This window comes from Canis lupus, chromosome 33 (assembly GCF_011100685.1).
Source record: "Canis lupus familiaris isolate Mischka breed German Shepherd chromosome 33, alternate assembly UU_Cfam_GSD_1.0, whole genome shotgun sequence".
Lineage (NCBI taxonomy): Eukaryota > Metazoa > Chordata > Mammalia > Carnivora > Canidae > Canis > Canis lupus.
The window spans coordinates 27,673,384-27,696,170 of NC_049254.1; the positions used below are offsets into that span (position 1 = coordinate 27,673,384).

Below are 22,787 nucleotides of genomic sequence, written 5' to 3' on the forward strand. Positions count from 1 at the left end.
CAGGACCCATCTATTTGCTGTCTACAGGAGACTCATTTTAGACAGAAGGACACCTACAGCCTGAAAATAAAAGGTTGGAGAACCATTTACCATTCGAATGGTCCTCAAAAGAAAGCAGGGGTAGCCATCCTTATATCAGATAAACTAAAATTTACCCCAAAGACTGTAGTGAGAGATGAAGAGGGACACTATATCATACTTAAAGGATCTATTCAACAAGAGGACTTAACAATCCTCAATATATATGCTCCGAATGTGGGAGCTGCCAAATATATAAATCAATTATTAACCAAAGTGAAGAAATACTTAGATAATAATACACTTATACTTGGTGACTTCAATCTAGCTCTTTCTATACTCGATAGGTCTTCTAAGCAAAACATCTCCAAAGAAACGAGAGCTTTAAATGATACACTGGACCAGATGGATTTCACAGATATCTACAGAACTTTACATCCAAACTCAACTGAATACACATTCTTCTCAAGCGCACATGGAACTTTCTCCAGAATAGACCACATATTGGGTCACAAATCGGGTCTGAACCGATACCAAAAGATTGGGATTGTCCCCTGCATATTCTCGGACCATAATGCCTTGAAATTAGAACTAAATCACAACAAGAAGTTTGGAAGGACCTCAAACACATGGAGGTTAAGGACCATCCTGCTAAAAGATAAAAGGGTCAACCAGGAAATTAAGGAAGAATTAAAAAGATTCATGGAAACTAATGAGAATGAAGATACAACCGTTCAAAATCTTTGGGATGCAGCAAAAGCAGTCCTAAGGGGGAAATACATCGCAATACAAGCATCCATTCAAAAACTGGAAAGAACTCAAATACAAAAGCTAACCTTACACATAAAGGAGCTAGAGAAAAAACAGCAAATAGATCCTACACCCAAGAGAAGAAGGGAGCTAATAAAGATTCGAGCAGAACTCAACGAAATCGAGACCAGAAGAACTGTGGAACAGATCAACAGAACCAGGAGTTGGTTCTTTGAAAGAATTAATAAGATAGATAAACCATTAGCCAGCCTTATTAAAAAGAAGAGAGAGAAGACTCAAATTAATAAAATCATGAATGAGAAAGGAGAGATCACTACCAACACCAAGGAAATACAAACGATTTTAAAAACATATTATGAACAGCTATACGCCAATAAATTAGGCAATCTAGAAGAAATGGACGCATTTCTGGAAAGCCACAAACTACCAAAACTGGAACAGGAAGAAATAGAAAACCTGAACAGGCCAATAACCAGGGAGGAAATTGAAGCAGTCATCAAAAACCTCCCAAGACACAAGAGTCCAGGGCCAGATGGCTTCCCAGGAGAATTTTATCAAACGTTTAAAGAAGAAATCATACCTATTCTCCTAAAGCTGTTTGGAAAGATAGAAAGAGATGGAGTACTTCCAAATTCGTTCTATGAAGCCAGCATCACCTTAATTCCAAAGCCAGACAAAGACCCCGCCAAAAAGGAGAATTACAGACCAATATCCCTGATGAACATGGATGCAAAAATTCTCAACAAGATACTGGCCAATAGGATCCAACAGTACATTAAGAAAATTATTCACCATGACCAAGTAGGATTTATCCCTGGGACACAAGGCTGGTTCAACACCCGTAAAACAATCAATGTGATTCATCATATCAGCAAGAGAAAAACCAAGAACCATATGATCCTCTCATTGGATGCAGAGAAAGCATTTGACAAAATACAGCATCCATTCCTGATCAAAACTCTTCAGAGTGTAGGGATAGAGGGAACATTCCTCGACATCTTAAAAGCCATCTATGAAAAGCCCACAGCAAATATCATTCTCAATGGGGAAGCACTGGGAGCCTTTCCCCTAAGATCAGGAACAAGACAGGGATGTCCACTCTCACCACTGCTATTCAACATAGTACTGGAAGTCCTAGCCTCAGCAATCAGACAACAAAAAGACATTAAAGGCATTCAAATTGGCAAAGAAGAAGTCAAACTCTCCCTCTTCGCCGATGACATGATACTCTACATAGAAAACCCAAAAGTCTCCACCCCAAGATTGCTAGAACTCATACAGCAATTCGGTAGCGTGGCAGGATACAAAATCAATGCCCAGAAGTCAGTGGCATTTCTATACACTAACAATGAGACTGAAGAAAGAGAAATTAAGGAGTCAATCCCATTTACAATTGCACCCAAAAAGCTTTTATTCCCTGTCCTTGATTTATTGCACTGGTTAGAACCTCCAGCAAAATACTGATTAGAAATAATAATCACTACTTGCTAGATATCATTTGGACATTTTTTAAGCCCATACAGAGAGAAAAAATATTACTTATTAGCCAAATAGATAATATTATAAATACTATTACAAATACTATTATAAATACTACTTTGCAACATTACAAATATTTTTATAGATACTATTTTTATAATATTACAAATACTATTTTAAAATATGACATATTGAATTTAGGATCACATGATTTTATCTGAGGGAGAAGTAACAAGCGAAATCAGGACTAATGAGGTCTAGGAAATATTTCTCTACTTCATAAAATAGTATTTTTAAATAACCTTAAATAAAGGAAACAGGACTTAAGAACTTTTGTTTTCGAATTTATATTGTCAAGGTTACTAATAAATTCTATTTTGTAATCTTAATTCCCATAGTTGTCTTAGTTCTATGCATAGATTTAATGTTTATCTCTAAACACTTTTTTTTAAGATTTTATTTATTTATTCATAGACACACGGAGAGAGAGGCAGAGACACAGGCAGAGGGAGAAGCAGGCTCCACACAGGGAGCCCGATGTGGGACTCGATCCCGGGTCTCCAGGATCACACCCCAGGCTGCAGGCGGCGCCAAACCGCTGTGCCACCAGGGCTGCCCCTAAACACTTCTTTATATGAATTCATTTCTTGGTTGGCTGGAATTTGCCATTCAACAACTTTTTTGTTATTTTTAAAGGAGTCCAATGGTGCTTTACTTTCTAAATTCATGAACACTTGGGATTATGACTGTTGCCTTTACACTAAAAGGACTGCTGGGCCACATAGAAGATTCTTGGGGACGTTCTTTCTTCCCCTTAGGTCTTTGTAAATAATGTTCTATGATCTTTGGGCAATGAATATCCCTGTAAAAAGGCTAAGGCCAGCCAGCCTGATGTTTTTCTCTTTACACATCTACTTTTATTTTGAATGTCTAATAAATGTTAGTTTTATTTTGTCCTTAAGATGTGGTGACTTAATAGTTTATGTCTTGGTGTTGATCATTTTAAGTTTTTCTGGGATCATAAGTGCCCTACTAATCTGCTGACACAGCTCTTTAGTAAATTTCTCTTTATTTACATATCTTTTAACATTGTCTTTAATCTATTTGTTTTGTTTTCTTAATCAGGAATAATAATAATGCTAAATTTTGCATTCTTTGTTTCTCTTTCATATGTATCTCCTTTATAATAATTTTTAGTTATTCTCTATTTTATTTTGTTTCTTCCACCTTATCCACCATGCCTTCAGTCATTTAACAAACATTTATCAGAGTGAGTGTTAGGCACAATTCTCAGCACTGGAAATAACAGCAGCAAACAAAAGAGACAAAAATTTAACCTTCTCAAATTCACACAGACAGAAAAGAGAACAGATGTTACCAGAACCTAAGAGAAAAGGAGAAAGGGATTTACTGCTTAAAGCAATCAAAGTTTATGCTAGAGATGAAAAGTTTTGGGGAATAAACAGTGGTTATGGGAACACAGTGTTGTAAAAGTATTTAATGCCCCTGAAATGTACACTTACAAAATGGCTAAAAAGATAAATAGGTCATATATATTTTAACACAAATCAATACATTTTTTTTAAAAGGACTTGGGAAGAGGAATAGTTAATGTTGGTAGGAGACACTGAATTATGAATTATTTAGTAGCAAATGAAACAAAGATTTTGGGGAAAAAAGCAAAACCCCCAAAACAACAAAATCAGCATTCATATTGTTCAGCTTCCAGTGGAATATAAGCATCCTAATGGAATATAAGACTCGTGACTTCATGTTTGTTTTCATTTTTTAAGATTTTTTTGCTTTTGGGGACACCTGAGTGGATCAGCGATTGTCTTCCTTTGGCTCAGGGCGTGATCCCAGAGCCCGCCTGGATCGAGACACACATCGGGCTCCCTGCAGGGAGCCTGCTTCTCCCTCTGCCTGTGTCTCTGTCTCTCTCTCTCTCTGTGTCTCTCATGAATAAATAAATAAAATCTTTTTTTAGAAAAAGATTTTTTTTTTTGCTTTTGTTTTCCTGAGCTCATCTAATTCACTTTTCTTCTCCTTTTTTGTCTTTCCTTCTTTAAGGATTTTCTATTCTCCAGCCTCTAAGAAGAATTCTACAATCTTTAACTTCCTTGAAACTATGAATACTGTTTTAAGTTTTCTGGTTTTCTTTAAGCAATTCACCTGGTGATGTTTATTCTCGACCCTCTTTTATCTCTTTTGTCAGTGTATTTACTCTGAATGCTATGTAAAGATCTCTCCTATAAATTCTTTCTTCCCATGGCTTTTGTAATCTCTCTCCTGGGTTTCCTGCCACTTCCCTACTTGCCCCTTCTTGGGTTTCTCTCACAGCTTCCTGCTCCCATGATCTTTTCTTAAAAAGCTGCTATTCCCCAGCAACTCAGTCTTGGCTGGGTTCACATTCTATATCTTCCTGGTGAATTTACCACTTACATGCTGATAACAAATCCCTTGGGTTTTAATCACCATTGTCTCCAGTGCCTACAACAGTGCCAAATCTATAGTAAAAACTCAATAAAAATGTGTTCAGTGAATAACTCCCAAGTCTGCATTTCTATCCTGGGTCTTGTTCTGTGTTCCACTTATACCATATATATCTCCAGATGGTCTAAATGACAAATTTGGCATTTCTAAATCTTAACTCACTGGCTCTCCTGTATCTTCTATTTCAAAAATAACATGAAATAAACAAATAAACAACATATTCTTCTGTTAGTAGCTTCCATTTGGGAGAATTATGTTACCATCTGTCAAATAATCAAGCCAAAAGACTGAATGCCATTCTTGGCTCCTCCTTCTCACTCTTTTCCTTTTTTTTTTTTTTTTTTTGTTCTATGTGAATACATAATGGTCTCATATTTGAGTCTAAAGTTAGGAAGTAGTCATGAATTCCAACTTGCCCTATAAATATTAAGGAACTCTCTAGCTCAATGGTTTTTAACTGGAAGTAGTCCCCTCCCAACCCTCATGCAGGAAATTCCGGGATGTGCCAGAGCTTTTGGTGGTCACAATAAATAGGGCACTATAGACATTTCGTGGGTTGGGACCAGGAATGTTGAGCATTTTATCAGAAGTCCCAAATAAAAACTGTGCAGCCCAAAGTGCCAAAAATGTCCAGATGCCATAGAAATATTGCACCTGGCTATTTTTTTAAGCCACAAGATGGCAATAAACTCCAAGTCCTGAAAGATCACTTATCCAGCTAAACAGAAACGCGTAGTTTCTAAATGTCCAAACAGGAAAAAAAAAAAATTGTTTTGACTGAAAATTCCAAAAAACAGTTTTGAATGAATCTATGTATTCCAACTTTGATTTGTAATGGAAATTATGGATGATTCTTTCCAATAAAGTTACCAAAGAGGCACAAAAATTTCTAACCCTCTGCTGGAAAGCTCATTCTACTAAAAAGACAAATTGACAAATTATTTGGTTTTCAAAAATTTCACTTTTAGAAGGTCAAGTGAACAGTGAGAATAGCATGCTATATAATCTTGGTCCTCTAAGAACATAGATTCAAAAAGATGTGGTGACAAATTGGAAGATTAAGGTTAAACATCGAACTAACACCTTTTAAAAAACTTAAAAACAAGCAGTAGACCAATAAAGTATTAAGTCTCATTTTCTTGAGTGGCTTATAAATTAACTCCCAAAACAATTCTAGCATGTTCTAAAGAAGGGAAATAAACAAGAACCACTTATACTTCTCACAGTCACATGTTAAAACATAATTTTCTGATGCTTAAGTTCTGGTATGCTTATTTAAGAAACCAATAATTTTAACAGTCATACCTTTAAAAACATGCTTCTTTCAAATAGCTTACAGTATGCAGTCTGCTAGTCCATAAAATATACTTAAATATTGAAGTACTGAAGTATAAATAAGTTAGATTCTACTTCCTAGCAGAAGCAATGCAGGAATAGAGAAATTAAGATAATTTGTTCTCTAAAATCAAACTACCCAGTTTGAATTTTTTTATATATGTGACTTTGAACAAGTTACAGGGCCTCTCTGTGCCTTGGTTTCCTCATTTGTAAATGAGATAACATAATACCCACCTCTTGGAGCCATTCTGAGAATTTAAAGAGATGACATATATAAAGGACATAGGCTAACCCATTAGAAACATTCAATAAATGATAGCAATAGTATTAGCTATTACCATTACTATTATTTATACTTGTTTTTTATTTTTGAAATGCTATTATAGGTCAGAAATGAAGACAGTATTATTAGAATTTAAACCCAACAATCCCATCTTATATCACACTATCTTAGAGACTAATGACCTTTGGAGAAATACTCCTAAGCAAGTAAATCTCACTAGATGTCAAGCCTTTGCAGGCTCCAGATCCATAAATTTGAGCTACTCTCCAACTAGGAATTCTATTTTATTGCTTTCTAATTTCTTGAAAATGTTTCTGCAGGTCCTTGCAGTTCCTATCTGGTACAATGTCTACAGCTCATGCAACCAAAATACGCCCTCAAGACACACTCACACTCCAGGGCCTCAGAAGCACTGACTACATATTCTAATTCCCTGCAAAGTACAAACCCCGCAGTAGTGGCCTTGGCGACCATCACTGAAACATTCGGAGTGAGGATATTCCTAATAATATTTAAGTCCTTTCCTACATAGGTTAAAAAAGCCAAAAGAAAAAATAAGAATTTAAATGAGTTTTTTCTATGTATGAGCATGGTGTGGCTACTGGTGCTCACCCCATCAGGTTCTCCTTTCCTCCCACAGAGTGTATGGGCAGTATGGGAAGATTTTATGCCCAAATTTTTGCAATTAGGCAGGGCCATATGCCTCACTTAGCCCACAAAACAGAAGTAGAAGTGAGACTATCGCTCCTGGGCTGGGGTGTATACAGTTGGTGTGCCAGACCCGTGTTCTCTTTTCCTTGAAAAACATGTATGAAACAGTGGCCTCATAAGATGGAGGGAACCTAAACCCTCAGTCATAGGATGAAAGAGGGTCTTTGATGACCCATGTCAGTCTTGGCATGAGGGAGAGAGAAACCTTGGTCATGCTTCCCCACTGATTCTGGAGCTTGTTACTGCAGCATAGCCCAGACAAGTTTGACAAATGCCCTGAGGAACTTCATTTTCCTCTCTATATCCTGCCAATCAAGTGACAATGGAGGGAAAGGAGTTGGGAGAAAATATGTACTAGTGAGCAGAAGAAACAGAAGAGGAGTTAGAGAACGCTGGCAATGTTCAGACATGGAGAAGTAAAAGTAGAAACACAGTAAAACAGTGAATCTATTTTTCTTACGGAGTCCTAGATAACTCATCTGGCACCTTTGTTCCGGCCATAGGACATCTTTGCATATGACAAAAATATTCAAAGAACGATTCGTACCTGCGTAACTGAGCATTTTCACTTCTTAGTGGTTGCATGGCCAGTGCTATTTCAACTTGGATATTTGTGTTTCCACTTATTGCTGGAAGCAGAGATATACAGGCATCCAATTCTGTAATCAACCTTTGAATTTCTGAATCCTCTATAAAAGGGAGAAGAAGTAATAACAATACCATAAATTGTTTTTGGATAAGATTATTCATGGGTATTACTAAATAAGAAATATTTTCAGATATGTACATGTTTGCTATAAACAAACAACTCAATTACTTATCAATGTGATATATAAATCCTACTTTCCTCTTCCCTACTGTATGCATTTGCTTATTCAAAAGAATTCTAAAGAAATTAAATTCAGTAAAGATTAATCTTCTATCATAGGATTCTTAGTGACTTTTTTCTGTTGAAATTAAATTCAGTAAAGATAAATCTTCTATCCTAGGATTCTTAGTGATTTTTTTCTGTTAAGAGTCTAGTAGGAAGATAGTTGACATGTCTCCTGGCTCACATTCCCAAAGGACTACTGGACTCCTATCACTGCTAAAGGGTGTCCTATAATTGATTACAGTATTGACATTTACAACACAACCTTTGCATCCTGACATAAGCAAATAATTCACTTTAGGTGATTCAATTTGGCAAAATATTGAGGGAAGATCTACTCTGATAAAGTTTTATTATTTAATTTTATAAAGTAGATTTAAAATAACCAGGCATACCTCATTTGGTGCTCACTATCAAAAACAGTACCATTTTTGCTATTAACTGTGGGGAGTGGATGGTTTGGAAGGTGGCAAACAGACACAGGGAGAAGGTGGATTTTAGATCTTTTGTCCTTTTATATATTTGCCCCTTTATTCAAATTTTCTGTGGACTGAAAACATTTAATAAATACTAACTCTCTTATACTCAAAAGAGGTAGAAAGTATATCTATCCTAAATTACAAAACTTTACTCAATCCCATGGGTATTTTAACACCCTGATGTAAATAAAGTACATATACAAAATAAACATCTGTGACAAACTACTGAGATGTTCCCTACCAATCCTTTGTACAGTGGTTTTGCTCATAAGCATTGGAGGCAGAGACCTGGGATCCACCATTTTGAAAGCAATAGAACTTTAGTCAAATTATTTAACTTCTTGAAGTCTAGATTTCTCCAAGGTTAAATGGAGATAACACCATGAGATAATACCTCAAGGGGTTGTTGTCAGAATTAAGTGAGGTAATGCATATAAAACACTCAGCACAGAGCCAGGCACATGGTAAATACTCAATAAATGACACCTGACATTGTTACTCTTACTATTCTTACTATGATTAAGTATTTGGTTAAGAAAATAGTAATAAATTGAAGGTCTGAAAACACGGAGATTTTAATATATTAAACCTTCAAATTAATAGTGCATTGTTCTTCTAACACATTTTAAGATCTGGGATTTCTTTTTGTCAGACTGCAAATATTAGGTATTCAGTTAGTGCTTCCACAATCAATTACTGTGGTTTCTAAGATGACAAATCTCTAACTCACTCCAAGTGAAAGCTTTTATTTAGCATATACACATAATGAAAATAAACGACTACAACTTGGCTCAAATACCTCATAACTCCATCTAGACATTTTTCTTGATTTAATTTTTTTAAAAAACCCTAAAAGTAAACTGAAAACGACGTTAAGAAGTTTGGATTACTTCTCAAAGTCAGATCTGTTAAACCTTTTAACAACTGGTTATTAAAGAGATGATGGGAAAAAAAATCTCTGCATCTTTTTAAATAGGAAAAATTACCAGTCTGTTCTGGGCATTAATTACAATTACCCTCTGGGCTCTTCTAACCCCTAAAAGTTTATGGCTACCAATTCTCTTTGGCTGAATCTTTTCAAGGTCCTTTTGAATCAAGTAGAATGAATACACACTTGTAAGTAAAAGACTGTTTGACACTTTCTTATACATTTCAAATCCACAGGAGACAAGAGGGATCAAAACCTAAAAAATAATAAAATAGGCAGAACTCATTTCCTTATTAGCTCAAGATATATTTCTATGGAAAATACCACAAATTCCATATTGGCTATTCTAAATTATAAATGATGACTAAATAATAGGACACTGCTATTTAGGATATTTAGCATAGGACACCATGCTTCAGAAAATTATTCTAAAAGTGCTCATATACCTTGCTCTGCTAGCAGGGCCTTGAGCTCTCCCAACAAATACTTTATAGTTCTGGCTTTTTCAGCACTCTGGTTCACATTTTTTGCCTTCTGCACATCCTTTATTCTTAAATCTCGCATGTGTATGTTTAAATCCTTTCCTTCGCTTGTGACTTCTGCAATTTGTTCTTTGGTGCATTTGTCTTCATTATTGGACAGGGAAGCTGGCGGTAACAGAGTGGGGCTTCGGTGTGTCTGACTGGCCGGATAAGAATGCAATAGATTCATGTATGTTTGAAAACACTTTAATAAGTCTGGTTCCTTAGGAACTTCTTGTTGTGGGAGAATTCCATTAACAAGACCCAACTGCTGAAATGATGGAATAGCTGGTTTGTCTGTTCTGGACAGGCTACTTGGAACTCCAAGACCAGTACTGATGGAACTTTGTAGAATATCAGTACAGTTCATAGAAACTGCTTTACCCTGTGATGCAAACTGGTTATCACCATCAGTCTGAACCTCCTATAGACAGAAAAAAACAAGCCTTCAAAAATGTGAGCACTGACTTATAGGCATTAACGATAATAAATTCAAACCAGAAATGTTAGAAAATGATTTTTGCAGGATGGAGTTATAGATTACCAGCAAGTAAGCTGGATTTTCCCTGAGCACAGTATTCTAGTTTTTTAAAGCTTATTAATTAGTTCACTCTGCACTATGGAAACATTATAAGGTCATGACTAAAATAAACTCAAATATCACACATGGTTTAAAGGTATCAAAAATCAGTCTACCTTGGGATGAAAACAAACTTCCACTTTGGAAAACTGCATTGCAAGAAAATAAGCTCAAACATACAAAAAGCTTTTGCACAAACATATTTATAGAAATATTATGGTAGTAAAAACCTGTTACTTAAATGTCTAATCATAGGGGAGTAGTTACACAGTTTACAGTATATCTACTAAATAGAGTATTATAGTATTAAAAACTTACAAAAGGTATATATTAGAAGAAATAGGTTTACAATAAAGTGCTAAGTAAAAAGGTAGTAAATAAAACTGTATAACTTACTTATGACTATATGTATATATATATATATTTTTTTAAAGATTTTATTTATTTATTCATGAGAGCCACAGAAAGAGAGGCAGAGACACAGGCAGAGGGAGAAGTAGGCTCCCTGCAGGGAGCCCGATGTGGAACTTGATGCCTGGACCCCAGGATCATGCCTGAGCCTAAGGCAGACGCTCAACCACTGAGCCACCCAGGTGTTCCATTATGACTGTATTTTTAAAAGAAAGCAAACTTAAATAAAAACCAGAAAACAGGGATCCCTGGGTGGCGCAGCGGTTTGGCGCCTGCCTTTGGCCCAGGGCGCGATCCTGGAGACCCGGGATCGAATCCCACGTCGGGCTCCCGGTGCATGGAGCCTGCTTCTCCCTCTGCCTGTGTCTCTGCCTCTCTCTCTCTCTGTGACTATCATAAAAAAATGGAAAAAAAAAAAAAACAAAAAACAGAAAACAAAACCAGAGATTTAAATGATTGGCAAGTACTCTATCAATATGTTAACAGCAAATGTGCTTAAGTGATAGGCATGGGTGATTTCTTTTTTTCTGCTAATATCTTTCCCTTTCCCCCTTTCACCATTGACCTTAATGAAGAGTAAAACTTCTAGTAAAATATAATTTTTGAAAAATTAAGTATTTACATCTTAGGGCATTATGATACAATCAAATTTAATTTCTCTCTTAAACTGACAATTTCTAAAAGCAAATAATTATCCGTATAATGTATAAACTGTACCCACAGAATCAACCATTGGAAGGCAGGATGGATGCTGAAGTAACTGGACTGGGGTGGAGGAAGATAAACCGTAACTAGAATGTAGAGTTGCCTGAGATTCTAAAAGGTAAGAGGGAGAAAAAGTTATCACATCTCATGCTGCTTTTACAGTAAGTAGGCAACTTAATTAAAGTTTATATTCATGCTTTTTAAAACATCATTCATACTAACCAGAACCAGACATGGTGTGGTAAGGTACAGCAGGAATTCCATTAGAGTTGTTCTTTGAAGCCAACTCATTCATCAGTGACATCTGAGTCTGCACATGCTCACAGAGGGCTTGGTAGATTATGGGTGAATACATTCTATAATGATCTTGCAATGACCAATTTTGTGGTATATCTGATGAGTCTCTCTCACTTCCAGCAGAAGCTTCATTAGGTATACGTTTTTTATTACCTGAAGATACTAATATGGAAGAAGCAAAAACAAATTCTTGAAACACGAGTCTTCAAAACTTTTACCATAAAATATTAGGGAAGAAAAAGACTCTCAGAAATAGCTCAATTTATCATATACAGTATAGAAGGGCTTTACTACTATCACCCCCTAAAGAAAATTACCTCAAATTCTCTTTTAAAAATAGTTAGTAAATTGTGTGAGTTCTCCAGTCAAAAATTATCTGTATTACATCTTTAAAATATTTATTAAATGGTATTTGTAAAATCTCTCAGTTACAAGGCCCCTCTTTAAGGGTGTTATTTCTGAAATCCAGTAAAACTCTTTCACCTTGCTCCTTCTCCAGTTCATGCCCTCAGGGGAAAAATAGAAAAAGAGAGACAGAATTCTCTTTAACAATTTTGATGCTCGGATCATTAAAAAAAAAAAAAAAATCAGGGGAACCCTGGGTGGCGCAGCGGTTTGGCGCCTGCCTTTGGCCCAGGGCGCGATCCTGGAGACCTGGGATCGAATCCCACGTCGGACTCCCGGTGCATGGAGCCTGCTTCTCCCTCTGCCTGTGTCTCTGCCTCTCTCTCTCTCTCTCTGTGACTATCATAAATAAATAAAAAATAAAAATTAAAAAAAATCAGAGCTTTGAGAACAAGAATAAAAGTGTGATTAATCTACACACTGGGCCCCCAGACAAAAATCTTAACCTGGCATTTAAAGTTTCCGAAGCCTGAGCACCACAACCAACTTTTCCAACCATCGTCCTAACAACTCCAATTAAAATTTTTCATTCTGGTCAGACCAACGTAGACACCCAAAAAGCTTCTCTTACCTTCCTGTAACATTACTCATGATGAACCATTCCTTCCAATTCAGTTCTATCCATTCACGAAGGCTCATCTGAAGGCTTCCCTTTTTCAATCCTTCTACTCTTATGACTGCTCTTCACCATGCCAGAGCAGTGTCTCTGTGCAGCATATACCACTTGCACATTGTGCTATATTGCTGATCTTCCATTTTCTTGTCTGACTAAAGTATAAGCAGAGTCTTATCTGATACTTCATTATTTGCCCCCATAGAGTCTTATATTAGTCTACAAAGTAGTACAAAGAAGAAACCTGCAATAAACTAATGTATGAAAAACCACGTTCTATAACTACTCTATAGATCAGTATCAAAATCTATTTCCCTAATTAGGTCCCCTTCACAAACTTTTTTAAAAGGTGAGAATATTCTTGGTAGATCATTGGTTATCAGGTACAAAATAAATTTAGAAAATACCTAGCTTTTGGCAGGACCTACCCAGCCTAAACATATATTCCTATGATACAGCAATTGTGCTCCCAGGTATGAGTGCTCGTGACTACCAAAAGATGTGTACATGAATGTTCACAGCAGCTTTTTTTCTGCAGTAGCTAAAAAATGATAACACTCAAATAGCTATGAAGAGTAGAAATGCATAAATTGTGGTATACTCATGCTGGAACACTATACAGCAATGGGAAAGAACAAATTACTGGTATGTCCAACTGCCTATAGGAATCTAACAGACATAATGTGTGAAAGATGTCAGACACAGACTACATAGTATATAACTGTGTTGCAAGAAGTTCAAAAACAGGTTAAGCTCTCCAATGGAGATAGAAGCCAGCAAAGTGGTTAAAGATGAGGGGTGGGTGGTGGTGAGACTAATGACGAGGCAGAGGCATGGTAGGGTGCTGAAAATGTTGTGTCTTCATCTGGGTGGTGAATGTATGGGTGTATGCACATGCAAAACTTTATCGAGTTGTGCACTCGATTTATGCATTATTCCTTAATTGTTTAAAAAGTGAAGTTTTAAAAATTTGTATGAACTTCCTCAATTATATATATCTTATTGAAAATAAAAACATTGCTAAAAGCAAGAAACTTATATGTAAAGCAATAAGTTAAAGGCATATTAACTACTATAACCAATGAAGATAGACAAAAAATTTAAAGAAAAAGACTACTAAATTACTATTATGAGACCATGAAAATGGATGAGATAGTAGATGCTTCTATTTAGACCTGAGGTGTGCTTCCTTTTGAGATGATCTATTCCTGTGAATATATTTCCCAGGCCTGAGTACAAGCTCTAACAGTTATTAGTTGAGTAACTTTTGGCAAATTCTTAACCTCTCTTGGCCTCCTCTTCCTCATCATAAAAATGATTATAATAAAGGCAGCACCAACTTCTAGCACATAGTAAGAACTTAATAAATGTTAGATCTATCACCAAATTGCTGCAAAGTCACTTAGAGAAGTAAATACTTCATATTCACATATCTTCCCATCTGATACCAACACTATACCTCTAAACATGTGCCCTTTACCATGATTAAAGCCAAAAGGAGTAAGTTATTCTTCACTATCTGAAGAGACACGCTGCAACAAATTGGTTAATAAACATCTGTAATGGTCTGTTAGATAAGAATTGTCTGACTTGGTGAATTTTAGATTTTACACTCACGGGTTACAAGCATTAAGCATTGGCTCCCATTCACCTTCAAGGGATGGTTTTTACAATTTCTGATAAAGCTGAGCTACAGTATCATGCCTTTGATAACAGATGTCATCATTCAAAAAAAACTAAGAAACTCCAAACATATTTCTTAAAAAAAATCAAAGCCTTAGAATTAAAATGACTTAATTTATTCCTTTATTAACCCAGTCTATATAAAATTCTACTGATAATGCTGAAGATTTATATTTAAGAGGCAAATCTTTTTTTAAAAGATTTTATTTATTTATTCATGAGACACACACACACACAGAGAGAGAGAGAGAGAGAGAGAGAGAGGCAGAAACACAGGCAGAGGGAGAAGCAGGCTCCATGCAGGATGCCTGACTTGGGATTCGATCTTGGGTCTCCAGGATCACGCCTGAAGACGACGCTAAACCACTGAGCCACCCAGGCTGCCCAAGAGGCAAATCTTAAAGGAAATTATTCCAGGCAAGTTAAAAACCATAAATGGATATAAACGATTGCATTTATATTACTACAAAATCATTTTAAAATTTAAAAAACCACCAAATCACCACCAACAAAATGAGCCTGTTAATACACAAATACAAATGAGGTACATTTTCTTACTGTTGTTCATTAAACCAAAGCATCCTACACGAAATTGTTACCTAACAGACGTGGTAATACGTCTAACTGGCGTCCGTCAATAACTAGAATCATCAAAAGGATCCACTCATCATTCAGTCCACAAGACTTCTTGCATCCTAGCTGCTAAATAAGCACTACTGCTTGGATATACATGCACTGTCTGATAATAAGATAATTTCTGCAACGCAAATGCAGAACAAACAACACTGCAGGTAAGAGTTGCTAGATGCTTACTATAATTTGAAATATGTAAAAGAACACTTGGCCTTGATGGGGGCAATCAATGCTCCAAGTATCCTGCCTCTAGTGGTTTATTTCCCCAAGGTAAGGGCAGCAATATATGTATGTTACTAAAAGCAGAGCCATGTGCCCACAGCATTCAACAGTTATCAAATGGAAAAAGTTGCTTATTTTAAAAATATTTTTTCTGGGGCACCTGGGTGGCTCAGTGGTTAAGCATCTACCTTTGGCTTGGGTTGTGACCCCGGGTCCTGGGATCGAGTCCCGCATCCAGCTCTCTGCTTCTCCCTCTGCCTGCATCTCTGCCTCTCTCTGTGTCTCTCATGAATAAATAAATAAAATCTTCAAAAATAAATAAATAAAAAATAAAAATATATGAAAAATATTTTTTTTCTTTAAATATCAGGAGCACTCTGAAGAAGCTCAGTGCATTTCTGAACTGTCTCTGACTTACTCCCAGGTATGCTCCAAGGTAGGTGACCTTGACCCCACAGACCCTCAGTGATCAGACAGGTTCAGATAGAAAGTACGCAAGGGCTGAGGCATCTGGGTGGTGCAGTCGGGTTAGGTGACCAACTCTTGGTTTCAGCGTGACTGGTGATCTCAGGCCCTGTGCTGGGCTCTCTCTCCCTTTCCCTCTGCTTTTCTGCTCAGTGTTCTTTCTGTCTCTAAAATAAATAAATAATCCTTAAAAAAATTAAAAGTACACAAGGAGGCCACACCCCAAAAGATGGTTAACATAAAATAGTAAGATGATGTATGTTAAAATTAAAATAATACATAAGATACTAATTAACATGCTGTAATAAGTTCCTTAAAGTTTTAGAGTCTAGGGACCCAGGATGCATATTTCTCTCATCTGCTCTGCCAAATCCATCCTCTACCCGTCTCCACCCTGCTCTCCCTGGGATGCTGATCTATATGGATTACATCGTTAAGAGACAGTCCTTCGTGGGTTTCTTCTGCTCTCACACATCTTGCCCAGTATACAAGAAAGTAAGGCCTTGACTGAAGGTCTTTACCTGGGCCATTTCTCAGGGTTATATTTGTAATGAATAACCTTGAGCGAGAAGATAATGCTTCCCCTGAGACAAGTACAGGTTTGCTTACTGCTCCCTACCAAAGCAATGGATTTCCCAAACTCAGTGTTCCTTGGCTGAAACAAACCTATAGGATAAGCAGCATCTACCTGGGTCCATCACATTAGCCCTTTGGGAATTGTAGTGGGAGTACCAACAGAAATATGCTAATGTACATGTTGCTTACTTTATTTACTGTGTGAGTAATAAAGTCCTTTGTCTCTGACCCAGGGGTCTTGGATCTCCTACCAGCAACCATGACATAGTAAGATTAACTTATTAGCCTGTAAGACTAAAAATCAAATCCCAGACCTGATACACATCAACAGGTCACCACTTGGGTCCCACCCACTGGGAATCTTGGAAGTACCAAAGAAAGAAGCACCATAAAGTCAGAGTACTTATTCCTAACTCTCTCTTTGAGGCAGTCTTGGCTGGCTTTGTTCCTTAAATCAAACTCATTGCTCTTCTCAAGGCAGCCTACTCTATTCAACAGTATCTGAGTCCCGGTAATCTCTCCCCAACCTCATCCCTCCCTTAAGGCTTCTGCTGCTGTGCTTGCAATGGATTAGCACAATCCCTCATAGTTTCCCTATACCCCATTCACACCTTTGTAATGAGTTCCTTCGTAAATAAACCCCCCTTGAATTATCTTAAGAGTGTTGCCATCTGTTTTCTGTTGGAACTCTTGACTAGCAAGCAGTTAAGCTAGGATCTAACACGTTGCTACCATGGCTCACTGTCAGCCACATACATTCCAAATGACAGTTCCCTGAGAATGGATGTCCTGGACAAGAAATAAACTGCCTTGAGAAAAAGAGACCAGAGGAATGCCCAGTGGTGCTACCATCCCTTTATTTGTCCATTGGGCCCTGGGAAATGCCTCTACTCTCAGAGTTTAGACCTGGGGTTAGCACACTTTTTCCTTAAAAGGTTAGAGAATAAATATTTTAAGCTTAGCAGACCAGGTTTCTGCCACAACTACTCGATTCTACTGTTACAGCACAAAAGCAGTCCTATAAAATACATAAATGAATTAGCATGGCTGCACTGCAATAAAACGTTATTTATAAAATAAATAACAAAACATTAATTATAAAATAACCTAGGCTGTATTATACTGATCCCTAGTTTAGACCGATGTTACCCAATAGAAATATAATGGCAACAAATACACAATTTTAAACTTTCCAGTAGCCATACTAAAAAGTAAAAATAGGTAAAACTTGAATGTTGTCCTTATATCAACAGATCCAAAATATTAACATTTCAACATGTAATTAATGTAAAAACTTGAGATATTTTTGTAGTAGACCTTTTAAATCTAATGTATCTGATCTGAATTTACATTTAATAAAATTGATAGTTGAAAAAGTGGATTCATATATCCAAGTTATTTCAAACATACTGAAAAGTATTCTAATAACTGGATCAAGTATCTGTTTTCAAATTTAAATTTAATTAAATAACATTTGAAATTCAGCTCCTTAGTTTTTCTAGCCATACTTCAAGTGCTCAATGGCCATACGCATACAAATACCTTCTTCAACAGGGCACGTCAAGATACTATGAAGCTACAAGTGACTAGCCTCCTAGGCAGATTAGTAAGTAGTAAGATAGATCAGTTCTCCCTCTGCCTTAGTTCTCTAACTCAGGACTTTCTGGAATATCAACGTCTACTCCGATAAATACTCTACTCTCATTTTCTTAGCCTCTTTGCATGGATCCAGATCTCTTAACATCTAGGGCTATTGCTGTGGATGGTTTTCCAGACTTCACTTCTTGTCTAAACTGATTCTAATCATGCACTGCTGTGCTAACTAACATTTTTGGCCTGCTTGAACCATGAAACTATTCGTCTCATTCTTGTGTATCTGAATTCCCATTGTGGATTTTTTTCATCTCCATTTTGGGCTATCTTGTTCTATAGGGCTCCAGGGGACAATATAATCAAAACTTGTTCTAAACTGTTTGGTGAATTATTACATTTTATAAAGTCAGCAAAGTTAATGGTGAGGGTGTAAAACATCCTAGGCTATATTCACCATCAATCACTGGAAGGCCCTCTTTCCTTAGCTATCCAACTTGGAATTTTTTTTTTAAGATTTAATTTATTTATTCATGAAAGACACACACACACACACACACACACACACACACACACAGAGGCAGAGGGAGAAGCAGGCTCCATGCAGGGAGTCCAAGGTGGGACTCGACCCAATGTCCCCAGGACCATGCCCTGGGCCAAAGGCAGGCACCAAACCGCTGAGCCATTCCAGGGATCCCCCCCTCCCACTTGGAATTTTACTTTCTTATACACCATGTATTCTAACTGTGCAGCTAGTTCAACAGGTTGAGTTACTAAACCTACTGATGATATATACACATAAAATGATTTTAAAACAATTAGTATCTATAAGTATGCACATGAAACACAACCAATTTATGGTTATTTATGGAATTAAGTGGCAAGGAGAACAAAGATAACTCTATATATACCTCCTAAATGTCATTCTGAGTTAGAACCTTTTCTTCTAAAAACCTAGTCAGTCACTTTTTCTTTCTTCTTGGGAAAGGGACAGTAAACCAAGTAACTACCCAGCAATTAGAAGCAGAATAAAGAGAAGCATAAGCACACACATATACACCTGAATAAACTGACCTCTACATCCAACATGGGGCTTGAACTCACAACCCCAAGATCAAGAGTCACATGCTCTACCAACTGAGTCAGCCAGGTGCCCCAAGGATTATATTTAAACAAAAAGGAAAAAAAAAAAAAACTTACAAATTTCCTTCCGGACTCCTGAAGGAACATGTTTTTCATGTCCTTTCTTTTTAGATCCAAATCTTTTGCCTTCTAAAAATCTGGGATTATATCTATTTTCTGAATATGCTTTTTCTGAACCTATTAATAATTAAGACAAAAATTCATTTGCATTAAGAGAATTATTTGAGAAAAGTGATTAGCAAAGAGGTATATAAAAATTTAAAAACCTGAATCTTCATTTCTCAAAATGTCCCGCAGCAAAGAAGCACAACCATCAAGCCCCTGTACAGTCTCAGTCTGTAAGGAGAAAGTCATTTAGAAATTCATACACAGAATTTTAGTGCAGGAAAATAAAAACCCAACAAATTATGTGGTTTTAAAATTTCTTTTTTCAGGAGCAATTTATTATTGGTAGAACACATGTTTCAAAGCAGAAAGTCTTCAAACTTCCTTAGTGCAATCAACACTTTACCTCTGAAATGTTATTCCTTCTTAGCTTTTATCTGAAGATTAATTAAAATAGTGTGCATTGTATCTATTCAGTTTAGTCTTACCTGACTTTCTGAATCAGAATGGATAGCATTGCCAAAATCTGCATTAAAACGTGATATCTTTCTTAAACGGGTCCTAGAAAACAAGTTCATTAATATTGTCACAAATACTACAAAACTTTCTTCCAAAACGTATTAATAGTCATTTTCTTCCCAGCGAAGGTTTGATAAGAAAGCTTGTCCATAAGATAGATTTATATAGAATTTTATAGTGACTATAAAGACTGTTAAACACTAAAATGATCAACATGGGTAGATATGGAAGTTTCTTCCCCAGAGTTTGTGAAGGTAGAGACCCATTTTCCGGGGTAGGCAAAATTTAGTGTGGCCCAAAGACCTGAAAAGTCTCTTGAGATTTACGACTTAAAGTTGTAAACTCCTGTAAATACTTACCCTCTCTTTCCATTGGTTAATTTAGCAGGTCCAGTGTGTTTTCCTGAAGATAACACCTATGATATAATACATTATATTATAGTAAATATACAAGTATTTTTCAATTATATTCTCAATAGGCTGTCTTGACAAAACCTGAAATGTTGTTTCCTTTTTGTGGTAAAAACACAACATAAAATCTACCATGGTAGCCAGTTTTTAGTGTACAGTTCTGTGGCATTACATATATTCATGTTGCTATACAACCAACATCCACCTCCAGAAACTTACCTTGCCAAACTAAAATTCTGTACCTATTAAACATTAACTTCCAAGCACCCACACTGTCCCTAGCAACTACCCTTCTAGTTTCTGTCTCTATGAATCTGATTACTCTAGGAAACTCATATAAGTGGAATTATACAGTATTTTTCCTTTTGTGATTAGCTTATTTCACTTTGCCTAATGTCTTGTAGCAAGTGTCAAAATTCCTTTCCTTAAGGCTGAATAATATTCCACTTGATATACATTATTAATTTTTTATAAATGTAATATATCCTATAAATTCATAATTACTATTGAACTCTTATTAATAAATTATTGTTCTACATCAAATGTCAAGCAAACAGCACAAGCTGAAAATGAGGCTGAGGCATTATTTTAACCAGAAGTACCTATGACAGTAAGTCTGGACTATACTCAATCTCTGAACATGTTCTACATTCCCCGAGTCTTCAAAACATAGAAGTTAATTCAACATATAGCACAGAATTCATAAGTATGATTCTGTTTATCCACATTATTTAGGGTGTCTGACAAAACCAGCCCATGAAAACTCTACTACTCCTCTTTATCTACATCTTTCTTTTTTTTCTCTTTTTAAAGATTCTAGTTATTTATTCACAAGAGACACACAGAGAGAGGCAGAGACATAGGCAGAGGGAGGAGAAGCAGGCTCCCTGTGGCGACCTCGATGTGGGACTCAATCCCAGGATCACACCCTGAGCTTAAGGCAGATGCTCAACCACTGAGCCACCCAGACATCCCACTTTCTTTCTTTTCAAACTCCTATAACAATATTGTTTATTTTATTTTTTTATTTTTTATTTTTTTTAAAGATTTTACTTATTTATTCATGATAGACACAGAGAGAGAGAGGGAGGGAGGCAGAGACACAGGCAGAGGGAGAAGCAGGCTCCATGCAGGAAGCCCGATGCGGAACTCGATCCCAGGTCTCCAGGATCATGCCCTGGGCGCTTAAACTGCTGAGCCACCCAGGATGCCCACAATACTGTTTTTTTTTTTAAATAATTTCATTTTTAATGTAAAATAAGTGGGCTATCTTTTGTGTACAACAAAGAAAAAAAATGCACTTGCTTCAACGAGCATCCAGTATCTTGAAGTTAGCAAGAAGTTTGTTGTTTGCCTCTGGGGAGGGAAACTGAGTCTGGAGGACAGAGCAAGGAGACTTTCCGTGGTATATCTTTTTAATATCCATTAACCTTCTATAAGTATGATCTCTATTTAAAATATAACTTTTAAATGATGAATTAAGTTCCCTACTCACTCCCTTATTTCACCCTTCAGAAGTAGTCACTGTTGGCAGTTACATTTATGGTTTTTCTTGACATGTTTACATGTTTCATCCCAAGATAGCTTTGAGCAGGAACAACTGAACTATCTGGAGTTATGTGCAACTGAGAATACATCTTAAAAATTGGGTTAGTAGAGTCATACTTCTCCTTGAGATAACTTGGGGTATGATGAAGTCATGAGGCCAGCCGTGAGAACCAATGTTGTAGGAAATAAGATTCTATGTAGTGTTGCTCTGCTGGTCCCTGCAGGACACCCTAAGGGTCTTTCCTTTTGGTACATACATATGTTGGTATCCTTGCCAGAACCAAAATGAAATTCCAAAACATGGTGCTGCTATACTCTGGACCAAGTCCAAAAACAACTACCACAATTATTATCTTTCAAAATTAAAAAAGTATACAGAGGTAAATGTATGGTATACTTCTAGGATTACAAGATATTTCCCCCAAAAATATACATGAGGTTATGTTACAGAAAATCAAGTAATGAAAATTACCTAGGATAACAGCACCTTGCAACAGTAACTATCATAATGGCACATTTCCATCAAAACTTTTTAAAATTGTTTTAAAATAATACAAAGAATTTCAGTATACACTTTATCCAGATTCCCCAACTATTATTTCACTATATCTGCCATGTTCTCTCAAAATATATTCAGTAACAAAATATATACAATACAAAAAATATATTATTGTTTTTCTGAACCATTTTAGGGTAAGTTGCAGGTATGATATTATTTACTCCTAAATATTTCCTAAAAACGGGGTCATTTATATAACCATTATAATTATCAAAATCAGGACATTAACACTGATACTATATTATAAACTATAGACTTTATTCACATTTTGATGATTATTACAATACCGTCCTTTATTTTTCAAAAATGCCAGTCCATGTGCAATGCAGGATCATAGGTTGCTTTACATTGTCACACTTCATTAGTCTCTTTAATCTAGAATAGCTCCTCAGGTTATCATTTCATTGCCTTTTATAACCTTCAAGCCAGGA

At 36.3% G+C, this 22,787-nt stretch overlaps 1 protein-coding gene across 2 annotated transcripts in view; it reads right to left on the reverse strand.

Annotated features, from left to right (window-relative positions):
• CCDC14 (coiled-coil domain containing 14) overlaps window positions 1-22,787 on the reverse strand; it is a 56,174-nt gene that overhangs the window by 28,532 nt on the left and 4,855 nt on the right. Inside the window, exons 2-9 of one of the 2 annotated variants that reach the window (XM_038583057.1) lie at window positions 20,199-20,254; window positions 19,809-19,881; window positions 19,482-19,551; window positions 19,273-19,392; window positions 11,811-12,047; window positions 11,605-11,699; window positions 9,818-10,316; window positions 7,641-7,782 (exon numbers count right to left, since the gene is read on the reverse strand). In XM_038583057.1, the coding sequence (XP_038438985.1) occupies window positions 7,641-7,782; window positions 9,818-10,316; window positions 11,605-11,699; window positions 11,811-12,047; window positions 19,273-19,392; window positions 19,482-19,551; window positions 19,809-19,881; window positions 20,199-20,254 (1,292 nt within the window). The remainder of the gene's footprint in view (window positions 1-7,640; window positions 7,783-9,817; window positions 10,317-11,604; window positions 11,700-11,810; window positions 12,048-19,272; window positions 19,393-19,481; window positions 19,552-19,808; window positions 19,882-20,198; window positions 20,255-22,787) is intronic. The other variant, XM_038583058.1, reaches the window with a different exon arrangement.